Source organism: Crassostrea angulata, chromosome 2 (assembly GCF_025612915.1).
Source record: "Crassostrea angulata isolate pt1a10 chromosome 2, ASM2561291v2, whole genome shotgun sequence".
In the NCBI taxonomy this organism is placed as follows: domain Eukaryota; kingdom Metazoa; phylum Mollusca; class Bivalvia; order Ostreida; family Ostreidae; genus Magallana; species Magallana angulata.
Window position 1 is genome coordinate 64293521 of NC_069112.1, and position 25393 is coordinate 64318913.

The 25393-nt window shown below is 31.9% G+C and overlaps 2 protein-coding genes across 2 annotated transcripts; both read right to left on the minus strand.

Moving 5' to 3' along the window:
• Positions 1-4432: 4432 nt before the first annotated feature.
• LOC128172695 (uncharacterized) lies at positions 4433-7294 on the minus strand. Its single transcript, XM_052838463.1, has 4 exons — positions 6777-7294; positions 5859-5955; positions 5170-5409; positions 4433-4942 (listed from the first exon to the last, which is right to left on the minus strand). Exons 1-4 carry the CDS (start codon positions 7074-7076, stop codon positions 4728-4730), a joined length of 852 nt encoding a protein of 283 aa, XP_052694423.1. The 5' UTR covers positions 7077-7294; the 3' UTR covers positions 4433-4727.
• Positions 7295-12131: 4837 nt separating this feature from the next.
• LOC128174690 (uncharacterized) lies at positions 12132-17798 on the minus strand. Its single transcript, XM_052840183.1, has 5 exons — positions 17484-17798; positions 14426-14525; positions 13887-14063; positions 12528-12773; positions 12132-12346 (listed from the first exon to the last, which is right to left on the minus strand). Exons 1-5 carry the CDS (start codon positions 17796-17798, stop codon positions 12132-12134), a joined length of 1053 nt encoding a protein of 350 aa, XP_052696143.1.
• Positions 17799-25393: the final 7595 nt, after the last annotated feature.

Consider the following 25393-nt stretch of genomic DNA (forward strand, 5'->3'; position numbering starts at 1 on the left):
GGGAAAAAAATATGTGGAAAAAAAATTCGGAAAAAATCGGGCTCAGTATACCAATAAAATGTTTAAATATTAAATGGTTGCTTGACATGTCAATTTCGTTTGATTCAAGTCCTGGTTGTTAACGGAAGGATGCAAACGTTCTCAAGCATTAACAGTTAACTTAAAATAAAATGGAATTAAAGGATAGAAATGGGTTTGTTTACTCCTATTAGCTTTAACAGTTTTAAAAAATAGAGCAGTTGTTTTTATAGAAAATGGACAGTGAAATAGATTACTACAATATTTTCTATAATAGCAAAAATACACTCGTTATGGATTTTTTCTTAGCGGGGGGTATCAATTGTGAGCTTGCTCACAGTACCTCTATTTTTGATGGTCAGTATCAAATAGTCGACAGATTATATAATTTAAGTTTATGAATATAAGTATGTTTACAAGGTATTGATTTAAAAAACAGCTTTCTTACTGATCAAATAAAGTATCTAGCATTGCTGGGAATATATCTTCAGTGAGAGGATTGTAGCTTCTACAGTTATTCCTACCTGTAAAAAAAAAGGTTGTTTTTTATTGACTACACGGTTATAAAACGGAATACACCCAACACGTTCTGATTAGGTATTTTTAATAAGAGAAATTCAATATAAAAGTTAATAAAAACCATGCATGCAGTGTCATAGATCTATAACATTTAGTCTAATGTGAAACTCCAAGAATATCGGTATGATCTCTCACATCTATAAGGAGTGAACCTGAAAGGGTGGAAACGCGCAAACATTTAACGTAATACGGTATCGTATCTTTGATATTAATAAGAAGGAGAATCCAAACACGTCAATTTCACATAGAGTGAGAGCCTCAGTTGTCTTAGAGATCTTAACGAATCTTTCCCGTCGTAATGTCGTACAGTCGATGACAACCAGCTGTGACGCGGTACCGGGACCAAGAAAGAAACCACAAGGAGTTTCAGATTCTATCAACCCTACAGTGGCGGTAACGTCCCGAAGTCGGTCTGACGCATCTTTAAAAAATGAAAACGCAGATGTAAAAGTTAACAAAAACATTTAAAGAACAATGTTTTCCAAGTTAAAGTTGTTTCTTCATTTTATTACTCATATGCATGTTATATTTCTTAGGAATTTAATTACTTAATAACAAAATCATTTGCAACCAAGTAATAGTTTAGCAATGTAGTTTCTATGTAAGCCTACGTGATAACGTCACTTTGAACACTTACCTCCTCCTGCGTCTTTTCCTCTGTTGAGTATTCTGACAGATGTGATGGTGTACACAGTCAGTAGGTCCACCCTCCACCAGGGATTTGTGTCGTTTCCTCCTGTGTATGTACACTCTTCTTGGAGAAGGTGTGTACCTCTGTTACCATATACTGCCAACTGTGCTCCATAAAGTTGAAACGTTGAAGACTGTTCGGTAGGTTTACCCAATGCAGGTGCTAAGAGAACTGTCAACAATATTTGGTGATAGTGTTAATAAAATACAATGTGATACAGTGACTGTTTATGACCAAAAAATAAAAATTACTTAAAATAATAATACAGTGACTGTTTATGAAATAAAGAGAAAAATTACTTGAAATAATTGTTCATTAAAATGGACTTTCATTCAATGTCTGCAATGCCAAATTGTGTTTCTGTTAGAAATTTTCAAATTTTATTTCATAATGAAACGCTGTCTCTGTTATTTTTGTCGAAACTAATTGACTATTATTACTTGAAAATTTAGTTACTTTCCGTTATAAATAACTTATACCGAAATATCATGCGATTAAACTCCTACCGACTTTTGCAGCAAACATTCAGGAAGTAGTTTCCTCGTGGTCTGAGTTGTCATATTCACAATATTATTAAGTTTATTGTCATGAGTAGAATCTGTTCTGCAAAAAATATGAATTAAATGATATTGATATAATTTTGCATTGTTTATGGTTTAAGCTATTACAAAAATAAACCTAAAAAGTAAAACAGAGGGCATTCGATCTTGTTTCCTTGATTGTTTTCTTCAAGACTATTTTGGCAGTATTGAAACAAAGTCAAAATGTATGTGGTTGTCAAAATAATTTGCATTATTTCTGTTGATTCTTTTTTAAATTTTTTGTACGACCATTATATGACACTCAATTTAAACATATTGAAAGAAAGCTTTAAAATCACCACAGTTGTCATATGTCAAATTCAGCGACCTCATAAAGATTTAATGCAAGCAGAATAACATCAGTATAAAAAGATCAGGGCAATTAAGATTTTAGTATTATCATTCCTTGTTACTTGTAGCTCAAAACCTGATGCTTTTAATTTATTGAGCTTCACCGCCCATCGTGAGTAAGCATTGAATGGTAAAAGGAATATTCGATAAACAAACAGTAAAATGTGTCGTTTCTATTAACGTCTAGTCATTAAACATTTTCTGTGGTTGAACAAAGGCATTTAAAAGTAAATGCTTTTAAATGGTATACATAATACATAGAAATAAGTGATGTTGAAAAACAATTTGTTTTAGAAATAAATCAATACAGCTGAGTATTTACGTGTTGTTGTTTTTTTGCAAATACTTCATGATATCCCCTGCAAGCGCGGAAATATACATTTTACACATGATATGATACAATGCGGTTTTGTTCATTTTTGTATATTCTGTGTCCAACATTTTTCTTTATTGCTTTCTTAACATATTCCTGAAAATTGAAATACAAAAAAAACTAAATACATAGCTGGATATTTAAAAGAGCGGACAGGGATGAAAAACCTAAATTAAATTGAATGATATATACATGTACATTTGTGGCCTTAATTTCTTTTAGTTTTAGTTGCTTATTGTTGTGGTTATCCCATATTAAAAATTACTGTAGCTTCGTTTTTAGTGTAACTGATACTCTAACAGCGTTACATGTCTGTAAGAGCATTGGGGTCCAAGGTGTATTTTTTGGTAATTTTACTATTGATATAAATGAATTCTCATGGGGAGGGGGGGGGGGTCTGGACCCCTCCCTCCCACCCCTTCTCTAAATTTGTGCACACGATGATGTACATGTAGGCACACAGAAGCAAATCTAAAACCGGCAACCACCACGGGGAGGGGGCATAATTTAATTTTTAATTTTGTTTGTAATAATTATATAGAGCATTATACTTTCTATGACATGAAATGTTAAGATTATATTGATTAACTAAAAATTCACGGCAAACAGTTCAACCCCAAATTGCACATAAAGTGCTGCTCATGTGTATTATCATATGGGAAGGGAGCTCATTCTTAGTTATGAAAACTATAATTTTTAAATGTATTACCGGAGCTACATGTGGCCTTCATTTTTGATTAAACTGGTACAAAACAGTGTTATTTATGGGCAAACACCTGGTGCGGGTATTACTGTCTAATGACAGCATCTAGATTATTTTTTATCAAAAGGCAAAACTCGAAAATCTTGCTTGCACCTGAATATTCACAAGTCTGTCAACTAATTCTTTGAAAGAATATTATTATAATGATGCTGGCTGTAAAATTAATGACCCAGAGGAATCTAAATTCGTTGTCCATAGCTATTTATTGGGGTATATTGTGTGCAAGATATAGTTATGAATTACAATATTAAACAAGTTACAATACAAATTCTAGTTACTCTTTGGTAACATGATAGTAATTTTTATGGATTTAATGTATCCTTTTTATGTAACATTTTAATTTTATTAAGTTATACATATTCATACAAGGTCTTTAGTTTGCACCTTGTTTTTTTTTTTTTGTTATTGGATACGGTTTATTTTATCTTAATATAGTCTTTAAAATTAATCTATTTAACATTGTAAACAAACATTTTAGGTAGACATTTTTAGTAACATTGTCGGTGAGTACATGTTTTTTTACCTTTTATGTCGCGAACTACCGAGCATGGGGAATCATTTGGATCAGGAATGAAGATGAACATTTTAGAAGTTGGAGATCTGAGACATTTTTGAAGAAGAACTTGCTGGTTTTAAGCGCATATATTAATTTTTATAAAATGCTTTATTTACTTTGACATTTTACGAAGAACTACTTGATATCCCGCGCAAGCACGAGAATAAACACTTCTTTACATTAACTTGATACCATGCTAAAAATGTTTAACAAGATTTTTTAAATTGTTGTATGTACTGTTTCCAAAACTTTTCTTTATTCCTTTTCATAACTTGTTCTATAAAATTGAAATAAGGAAAAAACAACTGCAAAAACAAAGCGGCTGAATTCTATTAGGAGCGGACAGTAATGAAACTCTAAACTGAAATTAATTTTATATACATGCACATGTACGTGGTGACTAATTTCTTTCGTTTTAACTGACTGAATTATTTTATAAATTGAAAGCAGATCAATTTTGAAATTGTTTGATACTGTTATAGCTAAAAAATCGAAGCATGCGGTTAAAAAGGAAAACAACATAACTGCAGATATTTTATTGACCCCAAACAAGACAGCAACAAATTAAAACTTAACACATACTGTTTGATTATTTTTGGTTAATTATGAAATATTGAATCAAATATCCCGATAATAGTTTATAAAAAGCTTTACATTTTATATCAACTGCACGCAGTCTTATAATTAAACAAAGCAATCATTAAATAAAGAGTTTTGTCACAAAACTAAACAATAACCCCACCTGAACATCTATATACTAGAAATTGATTGGTAGGAAAGAGAGTCATTCAGATAAAAGATATCAGCAAAAATAATTAGACAGAGTATCCAAACACTTCAACTTCACAAAGAGTGAGATACTCAGTGATTATGGAGATCTTTACGTATCTCCCCTGTGGTAATGTCGGACAGTCGATGACGACCAGCTGTGACAGAGTACCGGGACCAGCAAAGAAACCACAGGGAGTATTGACATCTGATTCTGTCAGCCCTACAGTGACGGTGACATTCCGCAGACGGTCTGACACATCTATTTAAAATAAATCCACATATATTATTGTGAAATTTTAAACTAATAATACAGAAAACTGCATAAACTCCATTATTTTCTTTTTTTTCTCCTTGCTAAAAATATGGATTTTTTTTACCATTTCTCCTCGACATTTCTCATCAAAGCTGTAATTCGAGAAAACAAAATTAAAAGTATTGTTTCCACTACTATATTTCAATTAAAATGTCGTTACTTTGGATGCTTACCTATTCTATTTTTGTCCATCCCTCTATTAAATATTCTGACAGATGTAATGGTATAAATAGCCATTAGATCCACCCTCCACCAGGGATTGGTGTCGCCACCCGATGTGTGTGTACACTTGTCTACGACAAAGTCTGTACCCTTGTTGCCATCAACTGCCAAATTGGCATAGTAGGTCACTCCTTCCCCTGTAAACTTTGATGACTGTTTTGCAGGTTTATTCAATGCAAGGTTGGAAGTAGCTGTCAACAATATTACAAAAAATGCAGATATAAATTGATTATTTAAAGGAAATACAATACATTGACCGTTAATAAAAAAAAATATCAACAAAAGCATATACACGTAAAAATTTATTACTTATAATGCTAGTTAAATAAAAAATGCCATCATCTTATAATTGTGTTGCATTATTTTATACAACTGTTTATCATGATTCATCAGGCAACCTGAATAAATTTTGTTTTTGTCAAATTTGATTTTCATATAGTCTTTATTATGTTTATTTTTATTGATCTTGAAGTAAAATATATGCAGGCGCTGACTCTTTGTGTTGCAGCAAAAGACATATCAATGAAACAAATATATTGATCATTTTAAGAAATTGAGACCACTGTTTTATTATTTTCATTTTATATTATGTGAACAGATTTGCATTGTCTGTGTTAAAAAAAATCGACATATAACCCACCTCGAATACAATGGACAATCTTACTGGAGAGCGTCACACACTGATCGTCTGAGGAGCACGCCAGACATTCCTGGTTCATTTCTGGTACATTTACAGTCTACAAGACGGTCACGGTTGATTATAAAAACATGTTATTTACTTTGGTATACATAGACATGTACATTATTTGTGACTGTCTGTTAGGTTTGGTTTTCTTTTTCTAATAACAAATTTTGCGAATTTCAATCCCTGAAACTTTACTTATAGGTGTTCCTGCAATGTATTTTATGTTGCTGTTGATAAAACACACCAAGTCAATACTCAACAGTAAGAACAAATTTTCATTTATTTATTCCTCGTTTTACTGGCTTCAATTTGCAAGCGATGAATTATACAGTACATGTAGGTCTTAAATTGGAGGTGTAACAAAGCGTACCTGGGATTTTGGTTAATCAGTGCATTTTAACCCTGAGAAATTTCGTTTCTGATATCTATAATGCAAAATCGCGTTTCTTAACTTCATTCATTTCTATGATAGTTATAATTCTCACTCAATATATACATAACCGTTCTTATTACTTATTACTTACATTGTGTACAAATTAGAGAAAAATTATTAACGGATATCTAAAACGCTATGATTTGAACAAACTAGCCTTTAAACTATCTGAGAGTTCTTACACACAAGATACAGCTGTTTTGACCAAATCATTCTCTTGAATATTTTTTCTATATCTTGTAAATTTACAACAATTTTTTATTACTCCCCCTTAAAACGAGGAGCCACTTTTTCTACCAAACTTACATTCCTAAGGACGTATAATAAAACAAGCAATATTAAAAATGTATGATCTTCAATATAATGTTACTGATAACTCGTGTTATGAGCATTTCTTACGTATAAATGACCAGTCAAAAACAGAAGATATAAAACAATACCTGATTGAGTTCAATTCTAACATAGTCGGGATTGGTTTCCGTTTTGTCGATGGACGACACGAGTTCACACAACAAATCCTCTTTCCGGTAGTTGACTCCCCGACACAGCTTGGGCCTGTGTCTACATTCCCGGACACACTGCTGTTGTCCAATGATCTCCAACACTCGGACAACGGGACCACGATACCTCTCACCGGGAACAACCGTAGATGTCACTCCCTCGTACAATGATACAACACACAGGAGTACTGTTGTAAATGTCACTTCATTCAAATATTTACCAATCAAAAGGTGAACCATATTGTGCTTGTTTCAAACTTGTGTATACAGTTAAATGATTGTTTTTAGTTTTTCTTTGCTTTGCTGAAACAATTACACTCTGCAATATATACCAGCAGCCTATTACGTAATTCTTTATAGCTGCAAAAATATAAATTAAAAATGAATTTCTAACAATGAATTTTCCTCGAAAAGCTTTTAAGGAAATCAATAATATATAATAAAAGATTCTCTAGAATCGCTGTCTTTGAACAATGGAATCATTGAAATTTTAGATCAGGGAGTAGTCGACCAGAATGATTACGTCGTAAATAGAATGTGGTGTAGTTTTTAATGTTACTTTGTTCTTTATGATATTTCTAAATCATTTAATATAGCTCTTCTTTTAATTTCCGAATTCAAAAACTGTTGGTATTTCGTTGCCATCTTCGGTATAATGACTGTACCCTTCTGTTAATTCATTGTACAGAGGCACTGTACTCTGCTGGACAGCAGTGTACCTACCCACTGACCAGCACTGCACCCCACTGTACGTTGTTCTGTTACCCACTGCATCTAGTATTTTTATGATTTGTAAAAAATAACTGAAACTTTGATTCTTTCAAAGTCCATAGATGATACCAAAACCTGGATTTTTAAATTTTTTTTTGTGGTTTGCATTCCCGCTTATTTATTACAAGAGAACAAGGTACTATTTTTTTGCGAATTCATAATTACCAACGCAGATTCAGATTTTTTTTATGTAAATTGAAGAAATTTGAATTACCCCCAACCCAACCTTAAAGATCCGCGGATGTATTAAAAAATCAGAGTTCAATAAGCATTCATGATATACTGCCTTTTTCAAACTGACAAATATTTTTGTTATTTTTAAATCTAAATGAGTTTTTTTTACAATAAAGTCAAATCGGTAATATCAATAAACCATTTTAACTATGAAAAAAAATCTCATTAAATGATTCAAAAAAGAAATTGAAGATTACCGTTCACACCTGACTTCAAGCCTATGAAGTAATATCTTTGTTATTTTTTTGTGTTTAGTCGTCTTTAGTTCAGAATCAACGAACAACTATGACAATATTCAATCTATATATTCATCGGTGAATAGACGTGATTTTTTTTCTCATTCAACTGTCAAACAAATCACAGTTTGTTTTAATTTTCCAAATGTGACACAGATTTCACCAAGTTTTCCTGCAAGTTACTAAACATTCAAGGACGATGTCCGGAAAAATTGAAAACAAGTGAGAAGCTGTCAATGTGACAGCAAACCGGGTTTTCTTTTATATGAACTGTATCCAAAATCCATGTCAACCCTGAATTGATAAACACTATCTACCGTATCCAATGAAATGGAGTACCCTTTATGCAATATTTGGCCCCAAAAAATGACTAAGTTCAAAAGCAGGTATTTTTTTCATAAATTATCAGAAATAAAAACCCTTCCAATATGCACACTTCCGATATAAGTTCAATTGATCTGCATAAGAACATTTTCCTATCTTGAAAACTGTAAGAGGAGTTATCCGAACAATGAGGGTATCCTACTGTGGTTTCATCAATATTCGTTGAATACCAATGTTTATGGATTTCATTATTAAGCTGATTAACGAAAATAAGTGTTCATTGAGGTGCAGTTTCTATTTACATTTTGTATTGATAGGATTATTGGCCACGAATTTACGTATCCTTGAAACTGTGATTTTCACTTTTTCCACAAAAATTGATACCCTCGAATATTAATGGAACCACAGTATATGCAATTTTTTGCAAAAAGAGTATAAAAGCTGGTATTTTTTTCATAAATTATCAGAAATCCAAATTCTTACAATATGCACACCTCTAATATATTTACAATTGATCTGCAAAAGAACAACTTCCTATCTTGCAAACTGTAGGGGGAGTTATCCGTACAATGAGGGTACCCTATATGCAATATTTTGCCAAAAATGACAAATTCAAAAGCCGGAGGGACGTCGCAGAATTCGCAAAATCTTATTACGGTGACAAAGATCCAACAGAATATTAAAAGATAGAAAAGTGACTGTTTATGACAATAAAAAGATAACTTGAAATAACTGTTCATTATAGATGTACTTTCATTCAATGTCTACAATGCCAAATTGTGTTTCTGTAAGTGAATTTCAAAAATTTAATTTCATTATAAAATGCTGCCTTTGGTATTTATATAACAACTAATTTGACTATAATTACTGGAAAATTTAGCTACTTTTCATTATAAATAGCTAATACTGAAATATCATGCGATTAAACTCACACCGATTTTTGCAGCAAATATTAAAGAAGTAGTTTCCTGTTCTGCACAAAATATTAACAAAATAAAAATGATATGGATATAATTTTGCATTTTTTACAGTTTAAGCTGAAACAAAAATAAACCCAAAGCAAAACGGAGGACATTCGATCTATTTTTTTATTGTTTTTATTTCAAAACTTCATTGGCAGTACTAAAAAAAAGTCAAAATGTTTGTGTCAGTCAAAATCATTCTGCATGATTTCTGTTAATTCTTTTCGAACTCTTTGGTAATATACTTACATGACACACAATTTAAACATATTGAAAAAAGCTTTAAAAGCACCACAGTTGCCATATGTCAAATTCTTCGATCACATCAAGAGTTGATGCAAGCCGAATAACATCCGTATAAAAAGTTAAAGATAATTAATATTTTAGTATTATCAGTCCTTGTCAATTGAAGCTCAAAACCTGATGCTTTTAATTTGTTGAGCTTCACTTCCCTTCGCTAGTAAGCATTAAAAGGTAAAAAGAATATTTGATAAATATACAGAAAAATGTGTCGTTTCTATTAAAGTCTAGTCATTATACATTTTCTGTGGTTGAACAAAGGCACTTAAAAGTAAATGCTTTTCAATGATTTACATAATACATAGTGATAAGTGATCTATAGACACAATTGGTTTTATAATTAAATCAATACATCTGCGTGTTTACGTTATTTCTGTAAATACTAGAGGTTATCCTGTGCAAGCCCGGAGATATACATTTTGCAAATGAATATGATACAATAAGGTTTTGTTTATTCTGGGTCCAGAAATCTTTTTAATTCTTAACATATTCTTCAAACTTGAAATACAAAAAAAACTAAGAATATGGCTGGATATTTAGAGGAGCGGGCAGGAATGAAAATTTTAAAGTAAAATGATTTATATATATATATTTATATATATATATATATATATATATATATATATATATATATATATATATATATATATATATATATATATATATATATATATATATATATACACATCTGTGCTAATTGAATGTTATCGTCGTAGCTGCAGCGTTCACTATCAATTTATTGAACAACATATTCTTCGTATTGAAAACCGGCCTGCAAAAATGATTTGATAGTTGAAACTTTTGTTTTCTACCATGTTTTGGATATTTAATGTGCAGCTTCAAGAATGGAAATGATTGTTGTATTTGTAGATACGCTTCAATACTTACATGTCCAGAATACCCTTAAATAAAGAATATAATGCGCATCGTGCTCTAATTGTTCTGCAGGAGCTTGTTTTGCGTAAAAAACATATTTCTCGAGTCATTCCTAAAACATTTTGTTTCTGCTTTTGTACGTAAAGGGCAGTTTACGATATTTTCATACAATATTGGTAACATTATCATCGTTATCCGATTTAAAAAGAAAATTAATGCTTAATAGAGTTGCTGGATTGGGCCTTGATGATTTCTTGCACGAGCCTAAGAAAGGGGGGGGGGGTTGATGAAGTGACATTGTTTCTTTTGGCAAAGGGAAAAAACAAAAAAACAGAACTCAAATATTGAAAAGGATCAGCCAGAAAATAAACTTTGTTCTCCCAATTAATACATTTACAAATAATATATTTCTGACTTGTATGGCCAAAAGTTTTTTCTCTTTAAATGTTTGAATTACATTTAAATTAGTTTTATGGGGAAAGTACTCATTAAACCATGACAACATGATACAATGTTTGCCTGGATCGCCATACAGTTCATTCGAAACGAGAGAAAGTTGATTAAAATCACTAACTTATATTACTTTATACAACCAAAGATTTTGTTTAATTTTCGGACATCTTTAGATAAATATTGGACTTGTTGTAATTTTTGGCACTTATTATAGAAACGTCATCAATAATAAGTGTTTCAACTGATACAACGTTTGTTTTGGCTGTTTGAAAAAGATATCGCGTTATTTCGCCTAATTACAATCTCACACCTGACGTCGAAGCGGGGATAATTGTACAACTTTGTGATTGTTGTTAATAGAGGCATTTTGTTTTTTTACAAATAATAATTAATATATTGCTCACTATTATTTCTTAGTTTGTTTTGTTTACAATCGATGCATAACTTGTGGGCAAAATAAACCCAAAAATTGGGGGGGGGGGGGGGCAATATGAAATTATTTCTATTTACTTTCAATGTTTTTAAAGTTGAAAGGAGACCGATTTTACAGGTGTAAATAGGCAAAAGTCTATAACTTTCTAAAATAATTGGTTTCTGTCGAAAAAAAAATTTGATATTGTTATAGCCAAAAAATCCGACAATGCAATTAAAAAGAAAACAACATAAATGCTGATATGACTTTTTATTAACCCAAAGAGAACAGAACGGAATAAAACTAAACATATACTGTTAAAAGTTAATTACTAAATGTTTTATCAAATATAATAGTTTATAAAACGCTTTAAATTTTTATATCAACTGCATGCAGTTTAAAAATAAAAACACTATAAGCAATTATAAATAGAGTTTTGTAACAAAACTGAACATTAAGCTATTAAAAACCTCACATCAACATACACATTTTGTAAATTCCCTATTTTACGCGAGTGCTTAATTCCGCGATCCCGTCTTTTTGGATCAGATCGCGGGAATAAAAAATCGCGACACTGAATTTTTATTTTAATCCTTTAGTACTCAACTCCCATATAAAGCAAACGAGATTTAAAATCTGCGAGAAGAGCTTGCGTTTATTTAGGAATACACAGTAATGGATTGGTTGGAAAGAGAATCATTTAGATAAAAGACATCGACAATTATAATTAGACAGAGTATCCAAACACTTCAACTTCACAAAGAGTGAGATACTCAGTTATCATGGAGATCTTTACGAATCTCCCCTGTGGTAATGTCGGACAGTCGATGACGACCAGCTGTGACAAAGTACCGGGACCAGCAAAGAAACCACAGGGAGTGTTGACATCTGACTCTGTCAGCCCTTCAGTGACGGTAACATTCCGCAGCCGGTCTGACACATCTAAGTAAAAAAAAAACAACATATGTTAATGTGAAATTGTAAAGTAATAATTCAGAAAACTGCATAAATTTCATTTTTTCCTTATATATTTTTAATTTTTTCTCTTGCTAAAAATAAAAAAATGGCGATATAGAGGTTTTCCACGTTTTATATTCACGGATGAAATCATGTGTACACTAACCTAGTCCCCACTTGTCCATTCCTCTATTGAATATTCTGACAGATGTGATGAAATACACAGCCTGCAGATCCACCAACCACCACGGATTTGTGTCTCCACCCTCTGTGCATGAACACTTGTCTACGGCAAAGTCTGTACCGTTGTTACCATCAACTGCCAAATTGGCAGAGAAGTTCAGAATATTTTCTGGCCCTGTAAACGTTGATGATTGTGTTGCAGGTTTATTCAATGCAAGGTTGGAAGTAGCTGTCAACATAACAACAATGTAGATACTTAGAGATAACATTGAGAAAATATAATACACTGACCGTAAAAAAAATAGAAAAGGTAATGTCTTCTATAGCTACATGTATTACTTAAAACCTAAAAAAACTTAAGACCAAATTCTTTTGATGTGTACAGTTTAATATTGTGTGGAGAATAATAAGAAATATAATTGTTTTCACTCTCTCCCTCTGTGTGTGTGTGTGTGTGTACATAACAGGTATGCTGCAAAATATGGACATGTGCACTGATTGAATCGAAACCCACTATAGTTTGTACTCTTCGAAGAGATAAAAATCCATTTTTTAAACGTGTAATTGACCATTATCTTAATTATCAGTTACCACACACCAAAAAACCATTTATTTTATTTTTTCGACGTTATTGTTAAAACACTCGCTATAATTGATATCACGGTTTGCAATATGTAAAACAATAATATATGTGTTTATGTCTTTTTCTGATTTAAAACTTGGTGACCTGTTTCATTTTTTTAAAAAAAGACTTGTTAACAGGTAACATAGCTTACTTGAATTCTAATATTAGTATTTTAAAATACCGTTATTGTACAAAAGCGTAAGAAAGTCATATTTCCATTGAAAATATTACACACTTTTGGCATAACGATATTATAAAAAATGCAATTAGGAATCGATTTTATGTGTGCTACATAATATTCAAGTAAATGTTTTTTTATGTCCTATGTACATAGAATAACACACGTATTCTTAATTAGGGTGTTAAATGTCTTACCCTCCCACGATTTACTCAATATTACATTTACAAAGTCAAAATAAATATATTTAAACATGCTTATTAACTCCGTTTATTCGTTAATAATGACTCTATCTGTCTATTTAGTTTGAAGTAATGTCATATCATGAAAACGTTTTCATTACACATCAAATAAGCCCGGATATCTGTACTTTGAGTACTTTGATTTAAGTCACTAATTGCAAACATGATGTTTGATTTAAAATTCATTGCACTTTGCATCAATGTTGACATTGCTGGCGCCGTCAGGTGAGTCAGCATTTGTGATATTATGAAAAAGTACAATGCAATTAAAACAAGAATAAAACATTAATAAATAACCTTCTTTGCAGACAATGTCGTATTTCCACTCTCCGTTTGACTGACAGATCAGTCGTCCTGAACCAGACTGGGAGTATCCGTCAGAACAAGAGGTGTGTATTCTCCTGTGTAGACCAATGGCGTCCTCACGTTTTGCTGTACTCAAATCTATTCCTTTGATATCGGGAATTCCACAATCTTGATAACAAAGACACATTGTAAACGATAAGTGTTAACGTTGAAAATTTGTAAATCAGTATCCAGGTTGCTAAAATAACCCAGACAAAACAAAACGTTACAATGATAATTCAAATACATATTGATCATGGATTGGCATTTGTATATTAGTATAAATTAATGTATGTTACACACGACGCAGCATATTTTAATTGATAAATAAACATGCTGGACAAAATAGTAATTATTTGCCGTTAAAACGTATTTCTAGAGCTCTTTTTAGAAATTAGGACTAAACTATAGTAAAACACAAGAAATTGTCATATGATGTAACTCGTGTAGGTTTTCATTTGTGTCTTAAACAGAAAAAAATATACTTTTACCTGACAAAACACATTTAAAGAATGCATTTTCAGAATATCTCTTGTGTGTACATTTCTCGTTGACTTTACAGTTTGAGTTTAAACAAGCTCCAGCCAGATCCTACAAAATAATGTAGAGGTACTGTGAAGGCTCACAAATGGTACCCCTTGCTAAGAAAAAAAATCATAACTAAAAGTTGTTGTTTTAGAAAATGATCGATGCTATTTATTTAAACATTAAGTTTCTATCAATAACATCTGATCTGATTTTTTTTCAGTTCCCTATGCTAATATAAGTACACAAACCAATCTTCTGTTCTTTAAATTTCATTTTATTTTATTTTAACTTAACTTAATGATAAGAAACATAACTGGAATCAAACTATAATCAACATGTCAAGCGGCCATTAAATGTTTATAATTTTTGGTGTACCGAGCTTGATGATTTTATCGAAAAAATTTTCCACCCAATTTTTTTTCTTCTCGAAAATATATAAAATGCATCGGGGCGGGCTGTTTTCTTGTTTGATTTTGCCTTACACAAGCAAGCTTTCTGTCAAATATTACCTTCTATTCTATCCATTCATACAAGGCAAGATATAGAGGTACTGTGAAGGCTCACAAATGGTACCCCTTGCTAAGAAAAAAAAATCATAACTAGAAGTTGTTGTTTTAGAAAATGATCGATGCTATTTATTTAAACATTAAGTTTCTATCAATAACATCTGATCTGATTTTTTTTCAGTTCCCTATGCTAATATAAGTACACAAACCAATCTTCTGTTCTTTAAATTTCATTTTATTTTATTTTAACTTAACTTAATGATAAGAAACATAACTGGAATCAAACTATAATCAACATGTCAAGCGGCCATTAAATGTTTATAATTTTTGGTGTACCGAGCTTGATGATTTTATCGAAAAAATTTTCCACCCAATTTTTTTTCTTCTCGAAAATATATAAAATGCATCGGGGCGGGCTGTTTTCTTATTTGATTTTGCCTTACACAAGCAAGCTTTCTGTCAAATATTACCTTCTATTCTATCCATTCATACAAGGCAAGATATGATACATTTAAGAATTAAGCATTGTTTATACAATTACTTTGAACTTGCCCAAATGACCTTGGGTCTGTCAAGGTCATGACGTAACTTAAGGTCGTAGGCAATCTTTGAGTAAATTAAAAATTTCTAAAACGTTTCTTCATAAGTATGATATAAACCAGACATCCATTTTGAACTTTACCTACCAGTGGCCTTGACCTTGTCCAAATGACCTTGGGTCAAGGTCATGACACATCCCCGGGTCATAAGCAATGTTTGTGTGAAGTTAGAACTTCAAATGCCTCTCCACAAGAAAGATATGGACCGAATGCAAATTTACACTTTTTCTGCTAGTGATCTTGACCTTGCCCGAATGGATTTGGGTCAAGTTCATGACACACCCCAAGGTCATAAGCAATTTTTGTGTGAAGTAAGAACTGCCAATGTTTCTCCATAAAAAAAAGATATGGATCGTAAACGAAATTTGCACAAACAGACGGACGGAAAAGATTAATCCTATATACCCCCTCCCCAAACTTCGCAGGGGTAAAAACATACATAAATCTGATATAGAGCTTACTTAGTCAAAGAGTGTTTTATCATCTTAATGTGAAACATGTCTGTATATTTGATATAATAAATGCCTGATAAAACAATAGCATAATTGTTTAGATTTAATAAAACTAACCCAGCTCCAGATTCATCAGTCGTTATTATAATGTGAATGAGATCTCATTGTTCAAAGAGAACATTTCTAATAATAGAGACATTCATTACAATTTGTATTCTTTTTCTTGCATTTTGTTATGTTATCACGCGTTTTAAGAACTATTCCTTTTTTATTTCTAGCAGTACAATATTATTTTTCTTTTTTGGCTGCTAGATTCTACACGTTTATTAACTGATATTAGCTGCTGCTGGATTCATCTTGATTTTCTTTCATACAATCATATATGTATTTGGTAAATGCGATTGTTATTATTTGAAAAAAAACCCACACACACAACCCCCACATGAATCGTAAATACTTATGAGTATAAAGTTTCATTTTTTTTGAAAGCACCATTTATTACTTACTAAATTTCCTTTAGTATTATTAATATCCTTTGTTTAAAACGAGGCGAAAATGAACAAAAAGTTGTGCATTTATGTATCAATCTTTTTTTTTTGACATTTCAAAATACATGTATTTATTTTAAAAAATGTATTCTTGTTTATCATCGCTACACGTACTATTAATGTTTAATTAAAGCTCCGACTTTAACGAAATATTCACAACATATACAACTTAAAAACATCTGTTTTGAATCACCCGGACACTTTAGAACTGCTGATTGAAAGCGTTTTCAATCTTCCTTACTTTAGTAACAATTTTTTTAATCATGGCATACATGTTTCTAATCACTCATTGAATCTTTATCAGCGTCTGAAAAAAACCCTTTAAATAAGCAGAAAATCAGTTTTTCTCATTTGGTTACATGTAATTGAATTGGGATGGAAAATATATACGAGCGTGTGTGTCGGAATATATTTTTGTAAATATCAAGAATTAATTCAAACAATTTTTTTAAATCAATTATATATTAAAGGTCAATTTAATATATTGGGTCTTGTCAGATAAATAAAAAATTAAGTTTAAAAGATGTGAACGAGTTTGAAAAAGTGGCGAAGACCACACAGTGCATGTGTAAGCAAACTCCAGTTTGCACCCAAGATATCTTTACAACACAATTTTAATCTCAAAAAATGTACATATCTGTAAAAAAGTGCACTAGGAATCAATGAAAAAAAATTTATCCAAATTATAGGTCGTTTTTCACGGGTATTTAAAATATGGCATGGTACTTTTATGTATGTGTCATTGAAGAATCCCCAAAGACTTTTTTTAGACGTGTTTACAAGCTAGAGGGACATTTGAATGGAAAAATCTTGAAATATATTTATACTAATAAATACATATCGTTTGAACTCAGTTGTACTTAAATCGAATAATCTTAATATGCTGCACAGACATATTTGGACATAAAATGTTTACCTTTGGCCAGTGCTCCTTTTCACTGTACACCCATCCAGCATTGTCCACGTACTTAGTTTCTGCTGTCGTTTTATTTTCGTAACTGATTTTACAGAAATTAGCCCCTTTAAAATAATTAACAGATTTACACCGAGGTGTCACTATACATTCCGTCACACAGTCAAGGAAACTTACTTCTGTGAAGGATTGGATTAGTTTCCTGTCAAGCCTGTGTCCATGCTGAAGTTGAGAAAAGCCCGGATTAAGGCTGCCATAACATGACACAAAGAAACTGAATAAATACCACGAACTTCGGAAGATTTCAGACAGTTGCATTGTGACTTAGGATAAAGTTGTATGAAAATTCAGTTGTGTTTTGTGCCTCGAAAATTTCTAAAGTAGTGTTTCATACAGTGAACAACTTGAATTGCGCACTTAAAAAAAGGACTTGCTTAATCTTAATTTTTAACCTTCTTGAGATGTAGTAATGATAAGCATGAAATGTTTTAAAAAAGAAAATTTCATTAATAATAAGAAAACAAGCGACAGTGACAATGTCGTTTCCATTAATTTTAATCAATAAACCGTCTTTGTGACTGAACAAAGCCACTTGAAATTATGCATTTTTAAATAATATATATATATATATATATATATATATATATATATATATATATATATATATATATATATATATATATATATATATATATATTAAAAGAAGAAATTACTTCGATCTTAGAAGGAATGAAAAATGATATTAAAGAAGAAATTATAACGGACGTTAAAAAAATCATTGCTTCAAGAAATCAAAGAAAAAACTACATTAGAGATCAAAACAGCCGTTAAAGAAGAATTCGAACAAAAAATTGAAACCAAAACAAATGAATATGAAAGCCATGTCAAAGATATTTCCGACGGTTTCAATCTCGACTTCGAAACTCTTCGGGAAAAGTTCAGCAACCAGGCACGAGAGCTGAGAAGCATGATGGACAATCTGCTATACATTCAACATACATCAGAGAATGCACTAACTTTAGCTAACCAAAATCAACAATACTCACAAAAAAATAATATCAAATTTCTGAAATGGGAAGAAAAGCAGACCGAAAACCTGCGAGATGACTTATGTCACATACTGAAATCAACCATCAACATTGATCTCGCACCTGCAGACGTCATTGCGATTCATAGGGTCCCAGGAGGTGCCAGGGACGGTCCAAGGCCAGTGATAGCGAAATTCCGCGACACGGAAACAAAGGTCAAGGTGATAAAGAACCGTTCGCAGGACAAGCTCAAAAAACATTTTATGATGTTTGATCATTTAACCCCGATGAACGCTAAGCTTATGCGCGACCTCAAAGACGACCCCAGGATCCACTCAGCATGGCACTTCAATGGTAAAGTGTTCGCTCTCGATAATGACGGCAAGAGACATTCGACATCCTAGATAATGTCAGTGAGAAACTTAAGCACCGGCGCTAACCATGCTAACTTTTCAGTAACTGTAAGGTTTTGACCTCGGGATCGGGATTCAACGATTGACATTCGGGTTCAATGTTTTGTGTTGGTTGTTTACATGCGTGGAAGTTATGTGAGTGTGAGAGAGAGTGTTTGTCCTTTACAATTAAATTACGTGTTTTTTTGGATGCATCTAGTATTGGCAAGTGGCTGCGTAGATTGTTTTCAATATTTTGATCATTTCACTTTAGTTTATATTTTTCTGTTCACCTTTGATAATGGTTGACTCAATTAAAATAGCTACCGTTAACTGTCAAGGGATGGCTACAGTATCAAAACGCCAAGATGTTCTAAATTTCTATAAATCAAAAGGCTATTCTATTATATGTTTTCAAGATACACACTTTATTCCCGAAATTGAAGCACTTGTTGAAGCAGTGTGGGGTTACAGATGTTTTTTTAATTCATATAGATCAAATGCAAGAGGTGTCTCTATTTTTTTTAACAACAATTTTGAATATAAGGTTCATGAAATAAAAAGAGATGAAGGGGGAAACTTAATTGCATTGGATCTAACTATAGAAGATAATAGGGTTACTCTTATGAACATTTATGGTCCGAACACTGATAGTCCTGAGTTTTATGAGTATGTACGTGAAACATTTTTAGAATTAGACAACGATTATTATATACTTGCGGGAGATTTTAATCTTGCACTGAATCCTGTTATGGATACAATGAATTACAAGTCAGTTAATAACCCAAAAGCAAGGGAAAAAATATTAGAAATTATGGATGACTTACATCTGTTGGATTATTTTAGAATTTTAAACCCTGATAAAAGGGCATATACTTGGCGTAATAAAAACCCTTAAAACAAGGGCGTTTAGACTATATTTTGATATCTGAAAGTCTATCAAATTCTGTGGAATCTTACTCAATTAAACCTGGTTATAGATCAGACCACTCCATTGTTACTACAGAATTGAAATTCAATACCTTTAAAAGGGGACGTGGATTGTGGAAATTTAACAACAGTCTACTTTCAGACATGAATTATGTACAAAAGGTAAAAGAAACAATACAAGATATTTGCAAACAATATCTGGTAAGAGACACAGAGGATATAGATGATAGTTCATTTCTAGATGTTCTACTCATGGAAATTAGGGGTATTACTATTTCATATTCCACGTTTAAGAAAAAGGAAAGAGAAAATAAAGAAAAGTCATTACTCGAAGAAATAGATAAATTAGAGTCTGAGGAAAATATTAATTTACATGCAGTTGAATAAAAGAGATTATTACTAGAAAAACATTAGGAAAGAAAAGATGATGGGGCATATGATCAGAGGTAAAGCTAGATGGGTTGAGGAAGGGGAAAAGCCTATCAGATATTTTTGTAACTTGGAAAATCGTAATTATATTAATAAAACTATCAAAAAATTAGAATTAGAAGGAAGTGGTATGATCTATGACCAGGCAGAAATTCTTAATGAAATTACAAAAATCTCTATGCAAAAAGAGATTCTGAACTATTGGACCTAGACTTCGAAGATATTATTCAAATCCATATTCCAAAATTAGATACATGTCTCTCAGAATCATTGGACAGAAATATATCTGAAAATGAAATTTATGAAGTCTTAAAAAACATGAAAAACAATAAATCCCCAGGTAGCGATGGATATACTGTCGGGTTTTTTAAATTCTTTTGGGTTGACCTAAAGGAATTTATTCTGAAGACAATAAATTGTATTTTCTCCAAAAAGGAACTTCCTATTTCTCAACGTGTGGGAATTATATCATGTTTGCCGAAGGGAGATAAACCTAGACAATTTTTAAAAAATGGCGACCGATTACACTTTTGAATGTTATATATAAACTTATTTCAGGTTGTCTCACAGGGCGAAAAACCATCTTTAAGCAAGTCCTTAAAGGTGGCTTAAAGGTGACTTAAAGGAGCTTAAAGGCTATACAACCTTTAAGCCGCCTTTAAGTCACCTTTAAGCAAGTGCTTATAGGTCCTTAATGTCCAAACTTCTTTAAGCCACCTTTAAGCCACCTTTAAGCCATCTTTAAGCATCTTTAAGTGGCATTTACGCTCTCTTTACACTGCCTTTACACTGTCTTTAAGTGGCCTTTAAGTCAATATTGATCAAGCTGAACAATAAAAACATATATTAAATGCAAAAGCTCTTTTATAGAGATGGGAGGGGGTCATCCGAGTGTTAATATAATTTCCAAGGAAGGGGGGGGGTGTTCCAGGCGGTTTTAATCGTCGCTCCATTAAACACAGATAGCTATCATCAGCACCGCTCCGATGGACACAGATTGCCGTTATAAAATTCTTTATAATTTTTTGGGGGTTTCAAAATTAATGTAGGGATAAGCGCAGTCTCTGTATCTTAATATGTGCATAAAACTAATTAAAGTATGTTTGTTTCCTATTATAAATTAATCGGTGAAAAAAATCTCTCTCTCTCTCTCTCTCTCTCTCTCTCTCTCTCTCTCTCTCTCTCTCTGTTCCTCCGGTTATTAAACAAAATAAAGATAATGAACCAAAAATGCATGATTTAATTTGATAATCGGTTTAAGGTTTGTATTTTTTTTTTCAATTTTCATTATTTCTAACTCTAGATCTGCTAGATACATGTTAAAGATGAAAAAGACTCTCAACTGCCTTTGTTATATCGGGCAGGATATTACTGCTTTGTTTGTCTAGACAGTTTTGTTCGTTTGTGTATATCTAATTAGAGTCTATTGTTTGTCCAACTTAAGAAAACCCCTGGAACTAACACAGAATATACAAGATATACACAACAGTTGTGTCGTGTGCCCAGGTGCATGTTTGTGTATATCTAATTAAAGTCTATTGTTTGTCCAACTTAAGAAAACCCCTGGAACTAACACAGAATATACAAGATATACACAACAGGTGTGTCGTGTGCCCAGGTGCACGTCAGGGTTTCTAAAGGCGTTGAATCTTAGTATGTACGAGTATACGATAAGTCTAGTGAGTAAAAGTTAATTTACATTTGTAATTCATTTTCAAAGTATTATTTCCTAGCTCTGGGTTTCAAAGATGTTACGTCTACAAATTAACGATACATGTATGTAAGAGTAAAATCCTGAGGCTAATTAATTAATGTACCGGTGATCATAAATAAGGGTTGATTATTTAAATATATGTATAAGGGTAAATATGTCAAATATACCCGGCCTGGCACATCATACAATTGTATATACAAGTCATTTGCAATTGCCACATGCAGTAAATACGTCACCGGTAATTGGTAATTTTGTTTGTTATAGAATTAATAGTTTAAAAATCATGTACATACAATTACATGTAAATATTTAAACATATTGGAACGGCGCCGCGATCATGAAAACCGGGAAATTGCGGGAAATTGAACAAATGCCCTAATAGTATCAATGCATTTCATAAAAGAAATGATTTCATTTTCTTTCATACATTTTTATAGCTATAAATTAGATGAACGTATATCTACTCGGTTTAAATTTATTAACTAAGAAAGCCTACTATACTGAACCTAACGGTTTCCATTTAGGTATAATATATTTTTGTTCACTGAAGACCAAGTTTCGTATTTCATTCTAAATACACGCATGCATGTAATTTATAAATTAGATATAATTGATTGTTACAAACTGAATGGTTTGTCAAAATCTTTTCAAGTAAACACATTCAATACAGTGATTCAATATCCACTGATATATAGGATATAAAAACGCTCATATATAAGTAAGGTGCCGTGGCGCAGAGGAAGTGTGGTGATGCTAGTGAACTAAGGGTCCCGGGTTCAATTCTCGCCGTGGCCGTTTTTTTTGTGTGTTTTTTTTATTTTTCTTTCTAGAACAAAGACCGTTTTAATACCTTTTCTTTCATAAAGTTAATACATTTTGTTGGAAATTAACCACAATATTGAAATATTTTTTTTTAATGGCTTAAAGGTGGCTTAAAGGTAGCTTAAAGGTGGCTTAAAGGTGGCTTAAAGAAGTTTGGACATTAAGGACCTATAAGTTGTCCTTAAAGGTGGCTTAAGGATAGTCTTTAAGCTGCCTTTAAGCCATCTTTACGCTTTCTTTAAGCCATCTTTAAGCAACACATATAGCTTAAAGGTGGCTTAAAGATCGTCTTTAAGCTACCTTTAAGCATCTTTAAGCTATCTTTAAGGAGAACTAAAAGATTGTCATTCATCCTGTGTCTTAGTTCGAGAATTAAATCTACTTTAGATTATCTTATTTCTGACACTCAGTCGGGCTTTATTAAAGGAAGATACATTGGAGAAAATACCAGATTTATATATGACTTAATGCATTTTACTGAAGTTAAGAAAATACCAGGACTATTAGTGTTAATAGATTTTGAAAAAGCCTTCGATTCAATTTCTTGGTCTTTTATTTACAAAGTCTTAAAGTTTTTCGGATTTGGTGAATACATTATACAATGGGTTAAGATTCTTAACACTAATTTCAAGGCAGCTGTTTTACAAAGTGGTTTTTTATCAGACCAACTTTGTGTTGAGAGAGGATGTAGGCAAGGAGACCCTGTTGCACCTTATTTATTTCTCCTTTGTGCTGAGATTCTATCAGCCTTGATAAAGGAAAATAATGATATTAAGGGCATTCTGATACATGGTAAGGAACATAAAATAAGTCAATATGCTGATGTTACATCTTTAATTCTTGATGGCTCACCAAATTCACTATTTACAGCTTTTGATACTTTAGAATTTTTTTCAAAACTATGTGTGTTAAAAGTAAATAGCTCTAAAACAAAAATAATTTGGATAGGATCGAAAAATTTTCAAATCAGGTGTTTCATCACTCTAGATTGAAACTTGATTGGGGTTCAACAACATTTAACTTATTGGGTATCTGTTTTTCTGTTGATTTAGAACAAATTACTGACCTAAACTACTCTATGCAGATTCCTAAAATAAAAAGTATGATACAACATTGGAATAGAAGAATTCTAACTCCAATTGGTCGTGTGACTGTAGTAAAGTCCTTAATCATTCCAAAAATCAACCACTTATTTATATCATTGCCGACACCCAGAAGGGAGACAATTTTATCTCTCAATAAAGACATTTTTGAATTTGTTTGGAATGCAAAATGTGACAAAATACCAGTCTCAATACCATCTACCTATATTCCAAGTTTGAAGTCTTAATGTCAAAGGGTATTCAAGTTACGGCTTGGACAAATTTGGATGAAGAAGAATAAGAAGAAGAAAGTCGACAAAAACAATATGTCTCCCCTTTGAAAGGGGAGACATAATAAGAATAATCTTAATTTTTTACCCGCACAATAATAGAAAGGTCTTCCGTTGGAAACGGAAAACCTTAATTATTCCATTTTTTTTCATTGGGCACGATGTTTCACTTTGCCAGAATGAGTATTGAACAACGATGGTAATTGATTCACAAAGTCATAAATACTCCTGATATCAAAGAGTTTGATTTAAATGGGGCGCTTGGTGTCTTTTTCAATTAAAATCGTTTAGAAACATTAAGTATAAGAGAATGTAGAGATGAGAAATGAATGAGTGAAAAAATCTGAAACTGTTGTAATACTGGGAATTTTGTTTGTTTGATGTGTTCTTTATAATACAATTTTACGTTTTTTGTTAAAGATATTCCTTGCGATAAAACAAAATAGTGTAAACACATGTACATACATAGGTCTACTGCCATATTGTAAGCTATGGTCAAAGAATAGCTACATTAACTTGTGCTTTCTTTTTAGGAATACAGTATGGATGACACATTGACAAATTATGGTGATGTGCACCTGCGGGGAAGTGGAGTCCGAATTGGAAGTCCAAAAAAATAGAAATTAAACAGAATGAATAAAAGTCACTTAGAAACTCTATCTTTAATACTTGTATTTTGAAATTAATATATTTTATCAGACTAAATATTGAGGTGAAGTAGGATTTTTGGCCAATTAGAGGAGGATGTGTCTTCTGTGCAGACAAAAGTTTAGTGAGGAAACAATCCTATTATTGAGTGCTAACAAACACTTTTCAGACCTAAGAAGAGTATCAGGGAAATTACATGTAATGCTGTTGTCACTCACAACAGCGAACACTAGCTTAAAGGACAAGATAGGATAAGGGCCATTTGTGGCCCCCTCAGCAAATATGTTCATTTTACTACCATGCATAGTATTGACCTCAGTAATCAACATGATAGGATTTTTTTCTTGGTAACCCTTCAGTATAGTTGCTTAGCAACGAAACAAACGTGACCATGGTTTCGGTCTAAATCAAGAAAAAAAACATCTTCATTCAATTGGGAAATGTTAAGTTACTGTTATTTGATTAGCATAAGTTTATTTAATTGATGTACCAACATGAATTAATGCATTAAATGCATAAAAATTATTTACTCAGCGTTTCCATGGCAACCATGAATTTCCTTAGTAACCAACCAAATA